Source organism: Fundulus heteroclitus, chromosome 20, assembly GCF_011125445.2.
Source record: "Fundulus heteroclitus isolate FHET01 chromosome 20, MU-UCD_Fhet_4.1, whole genome shotgun sequence".
Taxonomy (NCBI): Eukaryota; Metazoa; Chordata; class Actinopteri; order Cyprinodontiformes; family Fundulidae; genus Fundulus; species Fundulus heteroclitus.
Window position 1 is genome coordinate 44,176,259 of NC_046380.1, and position 18,799 is coordinate 44,195,057.

The window sequence follows — 18,799 nt, forward strand, 5'->3', positions numbered from 1 at the left end:
TGCATTCTGAACAATTTCTGGCTCCTTCTCCAGTGCAGCCCTGATTGGGAACACCTGGAAGGCTGCAATCATCTTGGACCCATTCCACCCGCTCACATCAATATATATACTCACCTTAGTCTCTCCCTGATGACTGGTTCGTCTGCAGTCCTCTGACCATCATGCCTGTCTCGTTCCAGTCTGATCAAGGCCATGTTGACCGCCAGCAGCTTTTGAAGTTGTTGATACATTAAATATCCTCCGAAACCAAAAAAGAGGAATCCAAGTATCGTAAATCCGAAAAAGTAGATGTCTTCTACGTGCTCAACAGAAAGAATTGAGAGGCACACCGTGGACCATTTCTGCCATGGGTCCATCTTGGACTCATTCCACCTGCTCACACCACTATATATACTCCCCTTAGTCTCTCCCTGATGACTGGTTCTTCTGCAGTCCTCTGACCATCATGCCTGTCTCCTGGTCCTGCTCGTCTCCTGGTCCTGCTGACATCTGTTCTCATCTGCCAGTTCCTGCACCCCTTCAACCTAGTCTGGTAAATGGACTCTGGTTTTCATCATCCACTTCCTGCTGCTTTAATAAACTCTGGAAATCAGCTCTGTGTGTGTGTGCTGTGTCCTGGTTCATCCAAGACAAAATCATGACAACAACCGCTTTATACAAGCAGGCAATCCCAGTAAAATGCTGACGGGTGTGTGCGCATTAATATCAAAAACATAAGGTAGTAAAATGACTGATGAGTAAAAATAAGCTAATCAAAATAATGATGAGGATCTAAAAAAGGTGCTTTAAAACATTTTAATACTGTGTGACAAACTAAGTTTTGCTAGTTTTCATAAACACAACACATCTCTTAATCTAATTTCTTTCCTTTCATTACTAGCAACGCATTCATGTTTTTTTTTCTTGTGCTTTCAACCAATCACAGCTCTTGAAAGACAGCCTCAGACCTGGCAATAGGGTCAACATATCTCCTCACTAAGATAAATCTTTTTTGTAATTTTCTTACTCAGAGTTGCTCTCAGCAGCGATCTGAATCCCTTTTAAGCTAAGACTCCTTGGTAGAAATTTTTAGGCTAAGACAAGAGCTCTCTGAGAAGACTCTGAGAATCTTTGTGAATACGGGCACTGGTCTTGATGTAAAGGTGACAAACACAAATCCACTGTCAAAAGGTGGTGGTAGCAGCGTGTTGGGCTGCTTTTCTTTAGCAAGAAATGGGAAGCTGGTTAACACCTATGGAAATCTGAGCTAGATACAGTACATTTCTTAAACAAAACCTGATGGAGGCTGTAAAGTACTTATTGCTGTGGTTTTACCTCCCAGCAATACTATGGAATGGTTTAGATAAAAACATTTTTATATGCTGGAATGGCCTTGTCAAAATATAACCCATTTGAAAATTAATAATTACAGATGGTCCAATCCAGTCTAACTATTTTACATCTCTTGATTTGGCAGACATAATCCGAAAACCTTGCAGCTGTAACTAAAGCAAAGGTAGTTCAGCAAACTGTTAATTTTTAGAGGCTGAATACAAATGCATGTCCCCCATTTTGATTTTCCCCCATTTTTATTGGTAAAAAGTATTTTTTCCTTTCACTTCACAATTATGTGCTACTTTGTCTTGGTGTTTAGTTGTTTATTTATTTGGATCCCCATTAGCTGTCAGTAATTTGACAGCTACTCTTCCTGGGGTCCTTTTAAAATTATACAAAAACACAAAACATATCAAATAATCACATCATAAGAACAACTATACATTTCAACTTATTTCATATTACAGTACAATCTGTTACACAATTATTGAAATATTAAGGCTTTCAACAAAGTATATATTTTTTAAAAGTGTTTTAAATGCGCCTTTCGTAGTAGCAGTCAAGATTTTATGTGGCAGTTTGTTCCACAGAGTCACAGCTCTGAACAGCACAGACCTGCACACTGCTTGTGTTCTTGGAATGGGTCGAGTCAAATGACCAGAAGCTGCCTGCCTGGTTGAATAATTGTGCTCATTTCTCACATAACGTAACAAGCTGAACAAAAGAGAAGGTTTTCCACAAACAATAATATTCCACAGGAAACACAAAACATTACATTTCAGTCTCTCCTCTACTCTGAGCCACGACAGACGCACATGCAGCTCAGCAGAGCTCTGAGTCCACACACAGGGCAGTCCCAGTGCCAGCCTGGCCGCTCTGTTCTGTGCGGTTTGTAGTTTAGCCAGATGTTTCTGAGCTGCACCTGACCATACCACAGAGCAGTAGTCCAGGTGAGACAGCACTAACGATTTAATCACCAAAATTCTAGGCTGAAGTCATGAAAGATCTGAATCTTTTAATGCAAGACATATTTCTTCCCATCTTTTTAACCACCGTATCTACATGTTTTGCCCAGGATAGCTGCTCATCAAATGTTACTCCAAGAAGTTTCACCTCTTGAACCTGTTCTATGTCCATATCCTTTAGCACAATATCAAGTTTATCATCAATTTTTTTATTCCTAGCTTTAAATAACATACACTTTGTCTTTGAAACATTCAAGGTTAGGCTGTTCTCCTTAATCCAGGCCAGAAGCACCTGCAAATCCAACTGCAGTGTTTCTTTTAACTCTGATATTGTAATGATTCTGGCACTGGAGCTGATCCATTTCCCCTTTTTACTCACCTGCTCAGTCTCCACCTCTCTGCAATTAAACGTTACTGGCTCCACCTGTCTCCAGCTGCATAAAAGCCCCGTCAATCTCAGTCTCCAGTGCCAGAACGTCTCTAGCCTTTTGCCGAGTACCTTCAAGCCTGTTAGTCGATTCCTGCCTGTCTGTTGCCGACCTGACCTGTCTTCTGTTTTCCCGAGCCTGCCGAAGCCCTCTCTGGTCCTGTCTGTCCGATACCTGTCTGTCTGGAAACCCTTCCCCCTGGACTGTCTCCCCGTGTGCCGAACCTGGACCGAACCTGAACCCGACCTCGGATATCCCTACTGCTGGATCTTTCGCCCCAACGTTAATGAACCCGGACTGTCTTTGGATTAACGGCCCTGGATTACCCCATACGGACTCTGCCTGCCGGCCTCAACTGTCTGCGGACGCCTCTCATCTCCAAAACCACCTTCCCCGAACAATCCAGCCCGCAATCAGGTTAGTGATCCAGCTTTGCTGTTTTCTCACGTCTGCCCCGCTGGTCACTAACCTGTTTCCTTGTCTCCAGGAGATTGCCGGCCGGCAAGACGCAAGCAGCGCGTCCCGAGAGCCCCACTTTCCCTCTCCTTTAAATAAACAAACCTCGTAACGCCACTGACCTGTTTTCGGGTAGTTTTTGGGTCCGACTCCTGTTCGTTACAGATATCTTTGTTGCTGCAAAGTAAAGTGTAGAATCATCTGCATAAAGAGTTATGTTGCACCTTTTTAGGACAAATGGCATGTCATTAATAAAAATCGAGAACAGCAATGGTCCTAGGCAACTGCCTTGTGGTACACCACACACACACTGCATTTGTTGAGGCAATGAAAAGCTTCCATTAAAAAACACAAATTGTGATCTAGATGCTAAATAATTTTGTATCCATTTCAGAGGAGTGGCACCAAATCTGTATGCCAATAACTTTTCCAGTAACAATTGATGATGCACTAAATCAAATGCAGCACTAAAATCCAAAAACACTGCACCAACTATCAATTTTTTGTCTATGCTAAACAACCAATTCTCCGTCATTTCTGTAAGAGCTGTACATGTCAAGTGATTTTCCTTATATGCATGCTGTGATTCAAAAATCAATTTGTTACAGTTTAAATATGTTGAAATCTGTCCAAAAACAACCCTTTCCAGCAATTTACTAAGTATAGGCAGAATACTAATGGGCCTACTATTGACTGCCGAGAGGCTAACATTGGTAGTTTTTGGAAGAGGAAGTATTTTAGCAGATTTACACATTTGAGGGAAGACCCCTTCTGTCAAGCTTAGATTAAACAAATGGCAGACTGGTGAAGCTATCACACTTGCAGCCATTTTCAGTAATTTGCCATCAATCTCATCCATTCCTGATGGTTTGTTTTCATGTAAACTTAGAAGCAAACTTTTAACTTTCTCTGTGCTTAACAATTGAAATGTGAAATGACAGTTTTTATTCTTAACAATCAAATCATTGATTATTTGAGATGAAGTGCCCAGATTGCTGTAACACTTTGTATCATTCATTAACTTATATGAATGATACAAATATGAATGATATATGAATGAATGATATATGAATGAATGATATATTTTATCATAATAATATTTACCAAAATGGTCTGCAATATCTTTGCCTTTTGTTAAAAAAAGTCTATTTACTTCTAAAAATGCTGGTGTCTTAATTTTACTTCTGCCCATTAACCAATTTAAGGTATTCCACAGTTGTTTACCATCATTTTTCTTTTGGTCTATCGACTTTCTATAATAATCCCTTTTTTTCTTTCTATTTAGCGTAGTCACTTTATTTCTCTCTTTACAATAAGCTTTCCATTTCACAGGAAATGCCACTTTGCCTAAAACACAGGCTTCATTTTTCAGGGAGTCCCTATATGCCATGCTCTGTCTAAGCTCATCATCAATCCATGGGGCTTTGTTTGCTCTTACTGTAAACTTTTTAAGTGGTGCATGCTTATTTACAACTGAGAGAAACAAATCACTGAATAATTTAACAGCCATATCGACATCTTTTATACATAGCACAAGGCTCCAATCTATCTCCTTCAAATCACTGATGAATTCCTCCACCCTAAAATTTTTATAGCTTCTTCTAAGTATTATTTTTGGCCCACTTTTAGGCGCTTTACCTTTTCTGGCTAATGCCACTATATTGTGATCTGAAAAACCAACTGGAACTGAAACTACCTGAGAGCACCTAGAGCTATGGTTTGTGAATATGTGATCAATGCATGTTGAGGACATATGCCCAAATTCATTACAGAATATTCTAGTTGGTTGTTTGACAAGCTGTTTAAGATTACAAATTCTTGATGCACTTTTTAGCTTTTTCTTAAAATGACAAGTTTTTGAAAGCCAGTCAATATTACAATCTGCCAACACATGCATCTCATAACCCAAATTAGACATGTTTGATAGAATAGAGCACATTTCATCAACATAAAGTGCACTCGAATTTGGCGGCCTATAGATGCATCCAACAATAATTGGTCGACAAAAAGGAATATGTACTTCTAAGCATAAACATTCAACAGTGGGAACCATTAGGTCTGTCCTAATCTTAGCAGGGATTTGGCTTTGTATGTAAAAAGCAACTCCACCTCCGAAGAGATTCCGATCACATCTATAAATATTGTAGTCAGATATAGCCACACAATTATCAACAATTGTCTGATCCAAATGGGTCTCAGATACAGCCATAATATTTATTCTTTCCTTATGAATATAACTGTATAATCAATGTACTTTGTTTCTTAAGCTCCTTACATTAATATGAGCAATTCTCATACCTTTTTTTAGGTAGATTTAGATCCATGAGTTTGTTTGAGGTACCTTATAGCATAGTTAACAATGTGATGCCATCATATTGCATGTTTCCACCTTCAATCCCTGCTTTTGGGTTTAACAATCAAGCGATCATAACTTATGACTGCATAGTCACCTCTCTCTCTTGCCTGTCTTAGAGCAGGTAACAACTCTGCTCTCTTCTTCCTCACACTCTCTGAAAAGTCCTCATTAATGTATATGGAGGAGTTTTTCAGCTGGGCTCTTGTTCGCGCCATGATCAGCTGTGTATATATAACTGTGTATCAGGTAAAATCCCAAAAGAATACACTGAAGTTTGTGCTGTCAAGATGAAAACTGTAGAATAGTTTAAAAGGTTTGAAAACCTTTGCAATGCACAGGTAAATATGGCTGACAAACAGTTTTTCATCAAGATCACGTTTTAAGATTTAATTCCATTTGAAGTAAAGTTTGAATAAAGCTGGAGAACGGTGCCAAAGATGACTCTAGGTGCAACTTTAACTCTGAGACACTAAGCCGATTTTTCGCTGTGGTTGTTTGTCTATACATCGTATTACTCAAGTACGCATGTTTCAGAGTCTGTTTGTTGTCAGTTGTCAGACAAATAGCTTCCATCTGGTCTGGCCATGCCAATTGCTTTTCTGTGTGTGTGTGTGTGTGTGTGTGTGTGTGTGTGTGTGTGGGGGGGGGGGGGGGGGTTGAATATCTTGAAGATTTCTTAAGGAGTAACAGTTAGAGTCTTGGGCCTTCCTATTGTTGCAAGCGCATAATTTTTAATGAAATGCGTTGCTTATTTGCATATCATGCCTGGCAGCAGGAGAGGTATTGATTTGGGAGTTTGTCTGTAGACAGAAGGGAGCTGAAAATGTTGGCTGAGGTCAGTAGGTCAAGCATAGATACACACCCATCCACCCTCAGGGCTATATACATACCCACTCACACATACGCACACATGTACCCCACCCCTGCTCATCCTGCACACGCACACACCTGCTTTCTTTGAGCTATTTTTAGGACTGGGCAGCTCTAGAACACTTTTAATGGAAGCATATGTGAAACATTGTGTGTGTGTGTGTGTGTGTGTGTGTGTGTGTGTGTGTGTGTGTGTGTGTGTGTGTGTGTGTGTGTGTGTGCGTGTGCGCGTGTGTGTTCGTGTTGAAGAGACAGGCCCTACGGCCCTCAGTCCTACCTCTTACCTTCCGCTTGTTTATTTTGGGATTTTTCCCCCCATTTTTTCTGAGGTTTGACTGCATATTTCACTTTCTTGCGCCTTGTACACATGTTGCCAGGTCTTTATAAAAGTGAATAATTTGAATGAAAGAATGAAAGGAATTTTATTTCAGACTATTAACCCTATTATCTTCCCCACATCGTTTTTAAAAATTATATTGTACTCATTGAATTGTTTACAGAAAGGTTTTCATCCATATGAACCTGCACAAATACGCTGCTCAACATTGTTTTATAAATTCCCAACACATAGGGGCAAGTGTACTGCAAAGCTAAAGCCTATGTCAGCCAATCAGAATCCTTAAAATTAACCAATGTGGTCCCTTTTTATTCGTCCGTCCGTCCGTTTTGTCCGCTTATCTGGGGTCGGGTCGCAGGGGTAGCAGCTTCAGTAGGGAGCCCCAAACGTCCCTCTCCCCGGCCACTTGGGCCAGCTCCTCCGGGGGAATCCCAAGGCGTTCCCAGGCCAGCCTGAGAGACATAGTCCCTCCAGCGGGTCCAGGGTCTTCCCCTGGGCCTCCTCCCAGTGGGATGTGCCTGGAACACCTCACAAGGGAGGCGTCCAGGAGGCATCCTAATCAGATGCCTGAGCCACCTCAACTGGCTCCTCTCGACGTGGAGGAGCAGCGGCTCTACTCTGAGTCCTCCCCGGATGACTGAGCTCCTCATCCTATCTCTAAGGGAGAGCCCAGACACACTATGGAGAAAACTCATTTCAGCCGCTTGTATCCGGGATCTCGTTCTTTCGGTCACGACCCAAAGTTCGCAACCATAGATGAGGGTAGGAACGTAGATCGACCGGTAAATCGAGAGCTTCGCCTTTTGGCTCAGCTCTCTCTTCACCACAATGGATCAGTACAGCGCCCGCTTCACAGCAGACGCCACACCAATCCGCCTGTCGATCTCCCGCTCCATCTTCCCCTCATTCCCCTTTTTATTCAAATAGTTTAAAATAGCTGTCCTCCAAGCGCTCTTTCTCCTTTGAACATTACCGTATTGAAGCAGCTGGGCCCAACTGCGAAAAGCGTCAAAACCAAAGTTAAGAATCCACACCTCTGTGATGGCATTCATTTTTCCTCCACTGCATGGCCATGTCATGATTTGTCTTAGGATGAACCCGGACACAGCACGCACACACAGAGCAAGTTCTTTAAAGAGTTTATTGAACATTGTGGATGATGATGACGAGAGAAGGGTGCAGAAGCTGGCTGACAGGAGGAGTGCGGAGAGACTGACCAGTAGGGAACACCTACATCAATCAGTGATGATTGCAGCCTGACAGGTGAAACCAATCAGGTTGTGCGGGGAGAGAGAGGAAGGGAGGCTCAGCATGCAGCCTACAAGCTGCATCCTGACAAGCCAAGTCTGTAACAATCGTCCCACATATGAGCCAGCTCCACATTTTTTGTTAGACTCTGATGCACAAGACCCTAAAACTCCGTTTTGCCATGTACACGTGCAAACATAAAAAAACAGGGTTTTCTCAAACCTCCACATTGGTTGGGGTTTTAAGCAATAATCATGTTTAATGATGTAAAAGGAGGATGAAAGGCCAAAGCACATACAAATGTATTTGTTGTCAGAGATATCCATCTACATGTGGACTATTATAAATGTGCAAGAAGTTCCAAAATTATGTTATAATGCGCAAACCTTTGAAAATCACATCTACAAAACGTGATCCTAAGATTCAGGGCGCAGAGACCAAACGAGCAGACCAAAGGACTTTTCTGCTGTGACTACACCCTAAGATTTAAAAGCTGTTTTCATTTAAGTAGTTGTTTTTTATTGAAAATTAAAATAGCATTGCTCAAAAGATTAAAATATGTTTTGAATTTGTTGATAATTATCGATATCGATCAATATGATTTCTATTTTATTGATATGTTTTTTTTAATATATATATCGTCCAGGCCTAAAAGGCATATCAGATTAAAATAACATAACTTACCTTTTCTAATTTACGGTTTATTTAAAGATGACATATAGAAAACTATTTATACTATTTTCAAAAATCTCAAAACTTTTTTTTACATTTTATTATATTTGTAGAGCAAACAGCTTTTTGAACCTTTTGACGATTTGTCTTTGATGATGAGCTCCTGTGTTTCCCCTATAAATTTTGTCTTGGGGTGAGGGGGTGGGGGCTTCTATCTCTCTTAACCTTTCTCTTATTTATCCATCTTTCTGTCTCTCTTTTTATGTTTCTGTCTCTATTGTGTAAATGTATACATAGTTATCTTTTGATGGTTTCCAGCGATTCTTCCTTCCTACATCTTGATTGAACGAAAATCTCTTTAAAATCTAGATCTGCCAGAGTTTAAAATATTTTTGCGCGGAACTTTCTAAAATTTTAATTTTATTACATTTGGGATCTGCTTCTGATCCATTCAGGGGCAAATGTCAAATGTTGATGTGCCCCTGTGTAAGGTACTTAACCGCAAGTTCACCAATATGTATTATTCACTGGATTGCTAATAGCCGCTGTTAGAATGAGTCGCTTTGAAGCCATCAGCCGCCATATTGGTACTCCCTATTTTCCCCCAGTAACTAGGGAATATGTGCGCTACAGCATCGAATAACGAGGATTTTCTGATGTTCGGGGGGGGGGGGGGGGGCTTAAAACTTTTAAAATGTATATACATATACACATATACATATATATATATATATATATACATATAGTATACCATAGTACATATATATATAATATAAATATATATATACACATATACACAAGTATTACATATACACATATATACACCACATATATAGACACACATAATAGCTAATACACACAGATTAACACACATATAGATACGATAATATATAATTAGATATATATATATATATGATATATATAACAGATACATATATTAATATAGATATATATCTCTACATATACAGTATAATATATATATAGTAGAGAGATAGAGAGAGATAGAGAGAGAGAGATAGAGAGAGAGAGCTATATATATATATATATATATGTACATATATATATGTACATACATATATATATATATTATATATATATATATATATATATATATATATATATATATATATATATATATATATATTAGTGCTGTCAGTTAACCGCGTTATTAACGGCGTTAACGTAAACCCATTTTAACACCAACAATTTTTTTTGTCGCCGTTTTGTCGCGCGTCAAAACACACACACACCGTTCCCTAATGTTTTTCCCCCCGCCGCGCTCTCTGGACTGTGTTTCTTTTACCCTCGGTGCTTTCCGTAGTTTCAAGAGTGCTAGAAAACTGTAGCAAGACAGACCCGCGCTGCGCTCACTTTTGCCAACAGTGAGCGCAAAGTTTCTTTTACCCTCGGACACATGCGACTTTGGGCTTCTTTTTTCTAAAAGCGCTTCTAAATTTCATGAGTCACGGGTTGCGGTTTTTTGGGCAGGTTTCTGAAAGTGAAATCGCTTATTTGGGCTCTAACATAAGTGACGAAATAGGTGTTATTATGAGACCTGCCTGCACTACAGTTGAGCGTATCCAGCTGAAATATCCCTCCGCCATAGGAGCCGATGGTAGTAAAGGCAGACAGAGCAACTCTGCACGTATTTTCTGAAGTTTCTGCAGCGTAGCAATAACCGGTGATAACTGCTGAAAGTAGATTACATGGTCCAGATCACCATTTTAAGCAGAGATTGGTTTTAAAGATGAGCTTTTACACGTTGATAACATTGCAGATACCCCAACCCATAAACCGTACTTTAATGCTTAATAATTTGTTGTCTCTGTATTTGACAAACCAAGGATGAATCACGTTGCCAAACGAAGTACCTGGAGTCAATGTTGTAGTCAAGTCACTATGCCTCGAGTCCGAGTCCAGGTTCGAGTCTCCAAGTCCGAGTCAAGTCCAAGTCATTAAAAAAAAAACGAGTCGAGTCCGAGTCGAGTCCACTACTCATCCGAGTCAAGTCCGAGTCGAGTCACTATTGATCCAAGTTCGTTGTAGGAACATGCCGTGACGTGTGATGTATGACATGAAGCAGTAACATTCCATTGCACTAATAACTCTTTCGCTGTAGTTACCCTTGGTTTTACTTGGTAAAACGACTGCTTTTTCCAAGTCTAAGACGTCTCCTAACCATGGTTTTTAAACATTGTTGTTATAGAACGTGCAACAGCGACTCGAGGTACGCTGATAGGCCGCATATGAAGGATGTTAAAGCCGCAAGCGGCGTCGATCGGCCCTCGCAGCCAAGCGCATTCTGGCCTATTGGCCACTGCCGCGGTGCCGGCCGGCCGGCCGGGTTCGCGCACCGCCGCAGCTCCGGCCGCCCGCCACCGCAGATGCTGTCACGCATTTTCCTCGCCCGTCCACAGGGCGATTCCCACGAACGTGTTCGGCAGCGTTCCCCCATTACTCACAACAAATCTGGTGCAGATCGGTCGATGCAGCGAGGAGATACAGCCGTTGGATAATGATAATGCATTTGGCCACCGGGCCGGACTAAATTGTTCAGCGGGCCGGAAAATTTATACCGATTCCTGGACAGTGACTACAAACATAAAAAAAAAAAAACGGCCGATGACGCCATGAACGCCAAGCAGGAGAAAAACAACGACTTACCTTTCTATCAACTCGGCCCGTTTTCCAGTCTTTCCGAGCCCTCGACACTCAAGCCATCGTTTGAGCTGAACGTTGGTATGTTGTTCCACAGTTCTACCAGTAAAATGGGCGCCTGGACATCCTTTTGTGAAAGTTTAACAGTTGTAAAGTCGGTCATATCGTTGTATCTGTTGCATGTGTAATGGCTGGTTGCAACGTGTGCTCTCACACTGTTTGCCCTAGCTTAGCGGCAAGGGGCGTTGCTCATGAGATGGTGACGTCAAGTGCGCGGTATGACATTTAGATATTAAAATCATACACCAAATAATATTCTAATGACATATTAAAATTATAGCCTAATGATATATAAAAAAAGTCGAGTCTTTTTCTCAATCTCCGAGTCAGAATGATCTGAATGTAGGAGTCCAAGTCCAAGTTCGAGTCATCAGTGCTCAAGTCCAAGTCAAGTCACGAGTCTCTAAATTTAGCTAATGACTCGGACTCGAGTTCGAGTCTCGGACTCGAGTACTACAACACTGCCTGGAGTTACTATTCAGTTGCTAAACAGTCTCTTTCAGGGTGCTAAGCTCCTGCCCAGTTGCAAGCAAAGTGTAAGACTGGAATGACCTGGAAATTTAAAACCTTTTTCCAGCCTTAAACTCTATGAATATGGATAGAAACAGCAAGCAAAAATATTCAAAGAAATTATTGTTGTTGGTGTGAAAGCTCAGAATTAAATGTGTGTGTGTGAGAGAGAGAGAGAGGAAATTAACAAAACTTATGACTATTGAAATTTACAATTTTTATTAATTTATATGTTTATGCATAATACCATGTCTATCTTTGTTTAAGAGGCAAAGAAAATATATCGGCATGAAAACAGGTATTTATTTACAAATTTGTTTACACACTGTGTAAACATCAGGGCGTCATGATTAGTCATATAGCCATTATAGTCCAGAGTTTAACATTTGGCATCAGGATGTTTTCATTCCAATTCTGAAAAGTGCTTGAAAAATAACAAAATAAAAATATTTTTTGTACAAGCATGTATTTTATTAGTGTCATTTATTGCAAAATTGCATATTAAAATGCCCAAACAGGCTATTACACTTTCAGAAATAAAAGGATAAAATATGCGATTAATTTGCGATTAATCTCGAGTTAACTATCGACATTATGCGATTAATCGCGATTAAAATTTGTAATCGTTTGACAGCACTAATATATATATATATATATATATATATATATATATATATATATATATATATATATATATAATATGAATAACATGTAAAATATTTCAGCACATCATTTCCAAGTAGTTGATAGTGTTAGTACATCCACTGACTGTAGAATTACCTGTGAAACGTTTTCACACAGCCAGAAAACTGCTTGTTGTTGCAACCAAATCCTATGGGATTCTGTCAGAGTAGGGAGTAGCAAGGTGGCGGCCAATGACTTCAGTTTTTCGGGCAAATCAGCTTTCCAGTGAATAAATAGAGATCAGTGCCCAAGTTGCCTACCAGGCTGCGTATAGGTGTATGAACGTGCGCGCATTAGTGAGAGCGATTGGGTGAATGTGGTTCTAGTGTACAAATTATATTTTTGTAAGACACCTGAAAATGACCACAGAGGCATTTACGTGTTGAGAACGTGCTGCATTGAGCTTTAATGTTAATAATAATCGAGTATAAACAGATGTGATGATCCTCATATTTGTATGAAGCAAACGTTCCCGGCATATATTGAATTAATCAGGGCACCATGTGAAATAAACAAATGCGTCCTTTGTCTGTTGTAACTCAACAGAAAAAAACTGACAAAGGATGCATTTATCCCGTTATATCCAGTGCTCCCGACACAACCAATACTATTTCTGTTGGGGATAACTAGCTTGTCATTTATAAGCATTTCTCTTTAATGTTCCATGAGACGCACAGTGTTCCCGACTCAATGGGACTTTTTAGTGCAGCCATTCTCAAAAATTGAGCCCGTTTACAAAACGCAGAAATATAACTCTGAGCTCTCTCACCTGGCGGTAGGGTTAGTTTACCTGCGTGCAAACGTAGGTGACTCTGAGCTGAAAGAGTGACGACTCAGCATAGGAGAAACATTAAAGACGGCTGCATACTTGGTTGTAGTTACGCTCCATGCTGACTATCTGAGTGCACTTATTGGCTAATTCTTGTGACAAATTCCTATATTTCCCACAGCAGCACCCACCTGTCAGTCCATGGTCCGTGATGGAGATTTACTACTACACTGCAGAGGCTTGTCTCTAAACATACTCTCCATGTTAGCAGAGTTTTAAACTTACAGCAGCTCACTGTTTAATGCTCAGCCATGAATGTTCCCACCACAGGGAAGGGAGGGGCTGAGTATTGGTTTATGTCAATTTTGATGCAAATGAACTTACTTAATATATTGTTTACAGAATAGATTATATTAAGATGTTAATTATTTTGACAGCCTTAGAGTTGTAGCAACCTGTCAATCACCTGAGGTGTTCAGTCAGGTTCCAGAGGTGGTCTAGTTATTTTTAAAGTGCTAACCTAACCCTAACAAATATAACATCAAAGCACTTTACAGAACAAACACATTTAATTTGCTCTATTCTATCACATAACTCCATTAGCATCTGACCATCTAGACAGATTTAAATGTATTTTGATACATTCCAAATTGATTCAATTCAATTCAATTTTATTTACATAGCTCCAATTCTTGATACATGTCATCTCAAGGCACTTAACATAGCCAAATTCAAATAAAACAGATTGGTCAAAAAGTTTCCTATCTAAGGAAACTCAGCAGATTGCATTGAGTCTTGACAAGCAGCCTTCACTCTTCATGAAAGAGTGTAGAGCCACAGTGGATTGTCATCTGCATTGCCAATGGCTTTGCAGTAAGCATGAAGCAAATGTGGAGAGGAAAACTCCCCTGTAACAGGAAGGAAAACCTCTAGCACAACCAGGCTCAGTATGAACGGTCATCTACCTCAACCGACTGGGAGTTAGAGAAGACAGAGCAGAGACACAAAAGCACAGAAGCCCACATTGATACAGGAATCATTTCTATGTTATATAGTAATAGCGGATGATTTGTCTCCCCTGGGTGATGTCACAGCTAACAGAATGCCAGACCAGGTGTACCTACTATAAAGAAAAAAATGACAGAGAGCAAAAAGTTAAAATCTGAAATAACAACAAACAATGTACATTGGAGTACAAGAGAAGAACTCAGCAGAGTGAGAAAATTAGACCCTGAGGTCCTACAGCAGCCTAAGCCTATAGCAACATAACTACAGAGGTTGATTTGTCAAAAAGGAAAGTTTTAAGCCTAGTCTTAAAAGTAGACGGGGTGTCTGCCTCACTGACCAAATTGAGAGTTGGTTCCACAGGAGAGGAGCCTGATAGCTAAAGGATCTGCCTCCCATTCTACTTTTAGAGACTCTAGGAACCACCAGCAGACCTGCAGTCTGAGAGCGAAGTGCTCTGTTAGGAACATACGGGGTAATCAGAGCTCTGATATATGATGGAGCTTGATTATTAAGGACTGTATACGTTAGAAGAATTTTAAATTCTATTCTTGATTTAACAGGGAGCCAATGAAGGGAAGCTAAAATTGGAGAAATATGATCCCTCTTGTTGATTTTCATCAGAACTCTTGCTGCAGCATTTTGGATCAGCTGAAGGCTTTGAACTGCATTTTGTGGACTTCCTGATAGTAAAGAATTACAATAGTCCAGCCTTGATGTAACAAATGCATGGATTAGTTTTTCAGTGTCACTCCTGGACAGAATGTTTCTAATTTTGGCGATATTCCGGAGGTGAAAAGATGAAACCCTGGAAACCTGTTTATTATGGGATTTAAATGACATGTCTTAGTCAAAAATAACACCAAGGATTATTACTTTATTACCAGAGGCCAATTTAAGGCCATCCAGATTAAGTAATTGATTAAGAAGTTTATTTTTTGAGGACTCTGGTCCAAAGATTACAACTTCTGTCTTGTCAGAATTTAAAAGCAGGAAAGTCATTCAGGTTTTGTTGTCATCAAGACATGCCTGTAGTCAATGTAATTAATTGGATTCATCAGTATTTATGGATAAATATAGCTAAGTGTCATCAACATAACAGTGGAAATTAATCCCATGCTGTCTGATAATTTTCCCAATCGGAAGCATATATATAGTAAAGAGAATTGTTCCAAGAGCTGAACCCTGTGGTACTTCATGAGTGACCCTAGAGTTTGAAGAAGATTTATTATTAACATGAACAAACTGGAATCTGTCAGATAGAAAAGATTTAAACCAGCATAATGCGTTCCTTAATCCCTACAGTATGTAAGTCTTTCTAGGAGAATATTGTGATCAACTGTATCAAATGCAGCACTGAGATCTAACAGGACAGGTACAGACACAAGTCCATTACCTGAGAATAATGGACAATCAGAACATATTGTATTTTAAGCCGTGTAATTGTTTAGAAGGTGCAATACTGAGCGTAAGTGTTGTGAATGGAGATTAAAGGAGAAATACGGTCATATTCAGAATTCAAACTTTTGAAAGTACTTTAAATATAAAATTATTACTTACTGTTCAATAAATGATAAGTTTTTATAATTGAGAGTAATTTTGATTTGAATGTGCTTTACTGGAGGCATCCATGTTCATCAAAGAACAGAACAGTACTGCCACCTCCCAGTTTGTGACGTCATGATTCTGATTGACGTCATTTTTTACAGTTGGTCAGCCTATCAATCGCAAATTCTACATTATACAAAAGAAAAACCTACCGAAAATTTTTGCTCTCATGTCATCTTGAAAACATTCTTCTTTGAAATGTTGGCTAAATATTCCATTTTTTTCTCTGACCAAAAGTTCGATGGTAAATCATTCCTCTTCAAGTTGGCAATCCAACGACGAACTCGTGGTGGATCATGACTTGGAAAGGTGAAATAAGTCATCTTTTTTTCACTTTTCCCCAATGTATTGGAACATCCTACTGCCATGCACGTGGGCATTGTTGCTTTAACAATAGCTCTTGCGAATTTCAATGGTGAAGTCCTCTCGAAATCCGAAATAATTGTTGTTGATCACTGCTGTGTACAACAGTTTGAATTTTCTTGTAAAGCGTGGAGAATGGTTCTCGGATTACCGCATTGTGACGTCACTTTCAGAAGATGTCAAGAGTGAGGTGTTACCATATATGGCCATGAATGGCCGCTTCCAGACTCAGTGATTGCGACGAAAATTTATATTTTTATTTTTTTAGTTAAGGGCAGATATTGAAATGGATCAGCCATTTGATGAGACCTAGGGGTTTCCAAACTTGTCTCCATGACTATGCCCTGAGATCCTGTTTCTGACGACCACCAACAGGATTAGAGCCCTAACATATTCCGTTTTATACTGGGAGCAAGATATGCATTTCTAAGATTTGAAACAGCAGATCTGATTTCTTAACAGTGTTTTAGCCAGTGCTTTTAGACATTATATAAATTAGATGATATTTACAGGTATTATTTTGTTTTAAGGTAAACAATTAATACGGAAACATGTAAAGAATCAGCTCTTTGTTTCTGTTAAAGGAGATAGTTTCAAGTTAACCCCCCCCATCAGTAGGCGACACACTCCCGCTCTCATTCCAACCTTCAACTGTACTGATTGCCATTTAGCTGCCAGGTCCAGTAGCATTAGCAAACATTTAATTTGTATGATTAGCCTACATCACACTGTCTTACCATTTATCTTCACATCATTAACAGTTTGGCAGAAGAGGACAACTGACTTGCATGAAGATATAGGGGATGTGTCTTTAGTTTGTAATGTAAATGTGTGTGTGTGTATATATATATATGCACATGTGTACGCATGTGTGTGTCTTTGTGTGGGTGTGTGTGTGCGCGCGTGTGTGTGTGTGTGATAGCAGTGGACCGTGAGTCTGAGATGTATTAATAATGGATGAGGGGGAGTGGCGACAAAGAGGAGGCGGTGACAGATGGAGAATCAGTGTGTGACTGCGTGTCAGAGAGAGAGTAACGGGCTGAAAGACAGAGCACAGAGAAAGAAAAAGTGATAGAGAGAGAAAGGTAAAAGAAAAACAACAATGGATTAAATGAAAGCAGTGCTGTAAAAGAAACATTTTCCTCTGATATTTTGGAGCGTCTGCTGCTGTTCTGTGTCTGCTGTGGATCCATCTGAAAACACCTCAGTCTTTGTGTTTGCGCCTTTTGCTTTTATGCTGGATTACAGATACAGAAGGATCTACAATGTGGTGACCAAGCCCCTCTACTTGAAAGCTTTACTGACAGAGGTACTGAAACATGTGCATACTGTGTGCAGCTTTAAAGGATGGGAGTAAAATGAAGTAAATCAAAGGATTAGGCCTTTTCACTCTGTAAGGTAATTAGGTTTGGCACTTTTCTCTAGAAAAGAAGGTTTTCCAAATAATCATAATTAACATAGCACTGTGCTATTCACATTATAGTGCATTAAGATGCAGTTATTTGTTCTTAGCTCTGCTTTTTTGAAGACTGCAGTCAAACTGGTATCAAAGACAGTACAGTGCATTCTATTGGTCTGTCAGTTTCCGTCACTTACAACCTTTGTTCTTCTTTTCCACCTCAGCTTACATCTCATCGCTATTTTCCTCTCTGAAACTAGAAAGTGACTTTGAAAATCTCTATTACATCAAATCAAAGATTCTTTTCTGCATATGTTGGACCAGAATTAGTGTGTTTTTTCAAAAAAGATCTTTGTAAGTTGTTTGTTGATGTCATACCTTAAGTAACAATAATTAGTGTTTTGTCACGCTTGCCTTTGAGACATTATATGTCTTTACATGGGCTTGTGCAGTTCTGATTCAAGATGTGAAACGGGTTGGGCCATCCCAACATTGTTGCATTTCTTGGGATGGCCCATCTCTTCAGTGCAAGCAGGAGATACTGTGTAGGAATTACTGCTAATGCTTGCTAATTAGATGCTTCCTTAAACCAGTCTGTTGGTCAGTTCAGTTAGACCCAGCAAACAACATAATGATGTAGTGGTTTGAATGAAAGGTGCATAAACAAGGCTAAATGGTTTCTGTCAGGATTTGTTTATGGATGGATCCAGAACCACAACACACGGGACTAAAATTAAGAGTTTTTATTGAAGGGTTGAAGGGATGATGGCTGACTTGACCGGAGAAGCAGGACTGCACAGGAACAGGGGTGTAGGTGGTGGCAGGAGCTGACTGGCCTGAGCGAGAGTTCTTGGAGCCAGAGACTGGTAGCAGAGTCCTTGGCCCGGCAGGAAGCTAGTCAGAGCACAGCAGCAGAAGTCCACAGTTCGGCACCGAGTCAACCAGAGTACGGTAACAGAACTAACCTTGAACGAGAAGCAGAGGTGGCAGGGTTCCAAAAGGTAAACAAGTAGACAGGCAAGGAGAGGGTGTTGAATGATGACAGAGCGGCAGGGAAGTGAGAAAAGAGGGAGGCTTAAATAAGGAAGCTGGCAGGT

General features: G+C 40.0%; 2 protein-coding genes across 8 annotated transcripts in view; one reads left to right on the forward strand and one right to left on the reverse strand.

Moving 5' to 3' along the window:
- Positions 1 to 3,029: 3,029 nt before the first annotated feature.
- LOC118567278 (putative uncharacterized protein YIL100C-A) lies at positions 3,030 to 17,162 on the reverse strand. Its single transcript, XM_036151984.1, has 6 exons — positions 17,125 to 17,162; positions 12,522 to 12,582; positions 9,681 to 9,788; positions 9,351 to 9,409; positions 5,843 to 5,867; positions 3,030 to 3,095 (listed from the first exon to the last, which is right to left on the reverse strand). Exons 1-6 carry the CDS (start codon positions 17,160 to 17,162, stop codon positions 3,030 to 3,032), a joined length of 357 nt encoding a protein of 118 aa, XP_036007877.1.
- Positions 17,163 to 17,304: 142 nt separating this feature from the next.
- The window catches only part of nfasca (neurofascin homolog (chicken) a), a 221,432-nt gene continuing 219,937 nt past the window's right edge, over positions 17,305 to 18,799 (forward strand). For 3 of the 7 annotated variants that reach the window (XM_036151483.1, XM_036151484.1, XM_036151487.1), the window contains exon 1: positions 17,308 to 17,612. The gene's annotated coding sequence lies outside the window, so the exon portion shown is untranslated. Of the gene's footprint in view, positions 17,613 to 18,799 lie in introns of all 7 variants that reach the window. The other 4 variants (XM_036151485.1, XM_036151488.1, XM_036151486.1 and 1 more) reach the window with 3 other exon arrangements.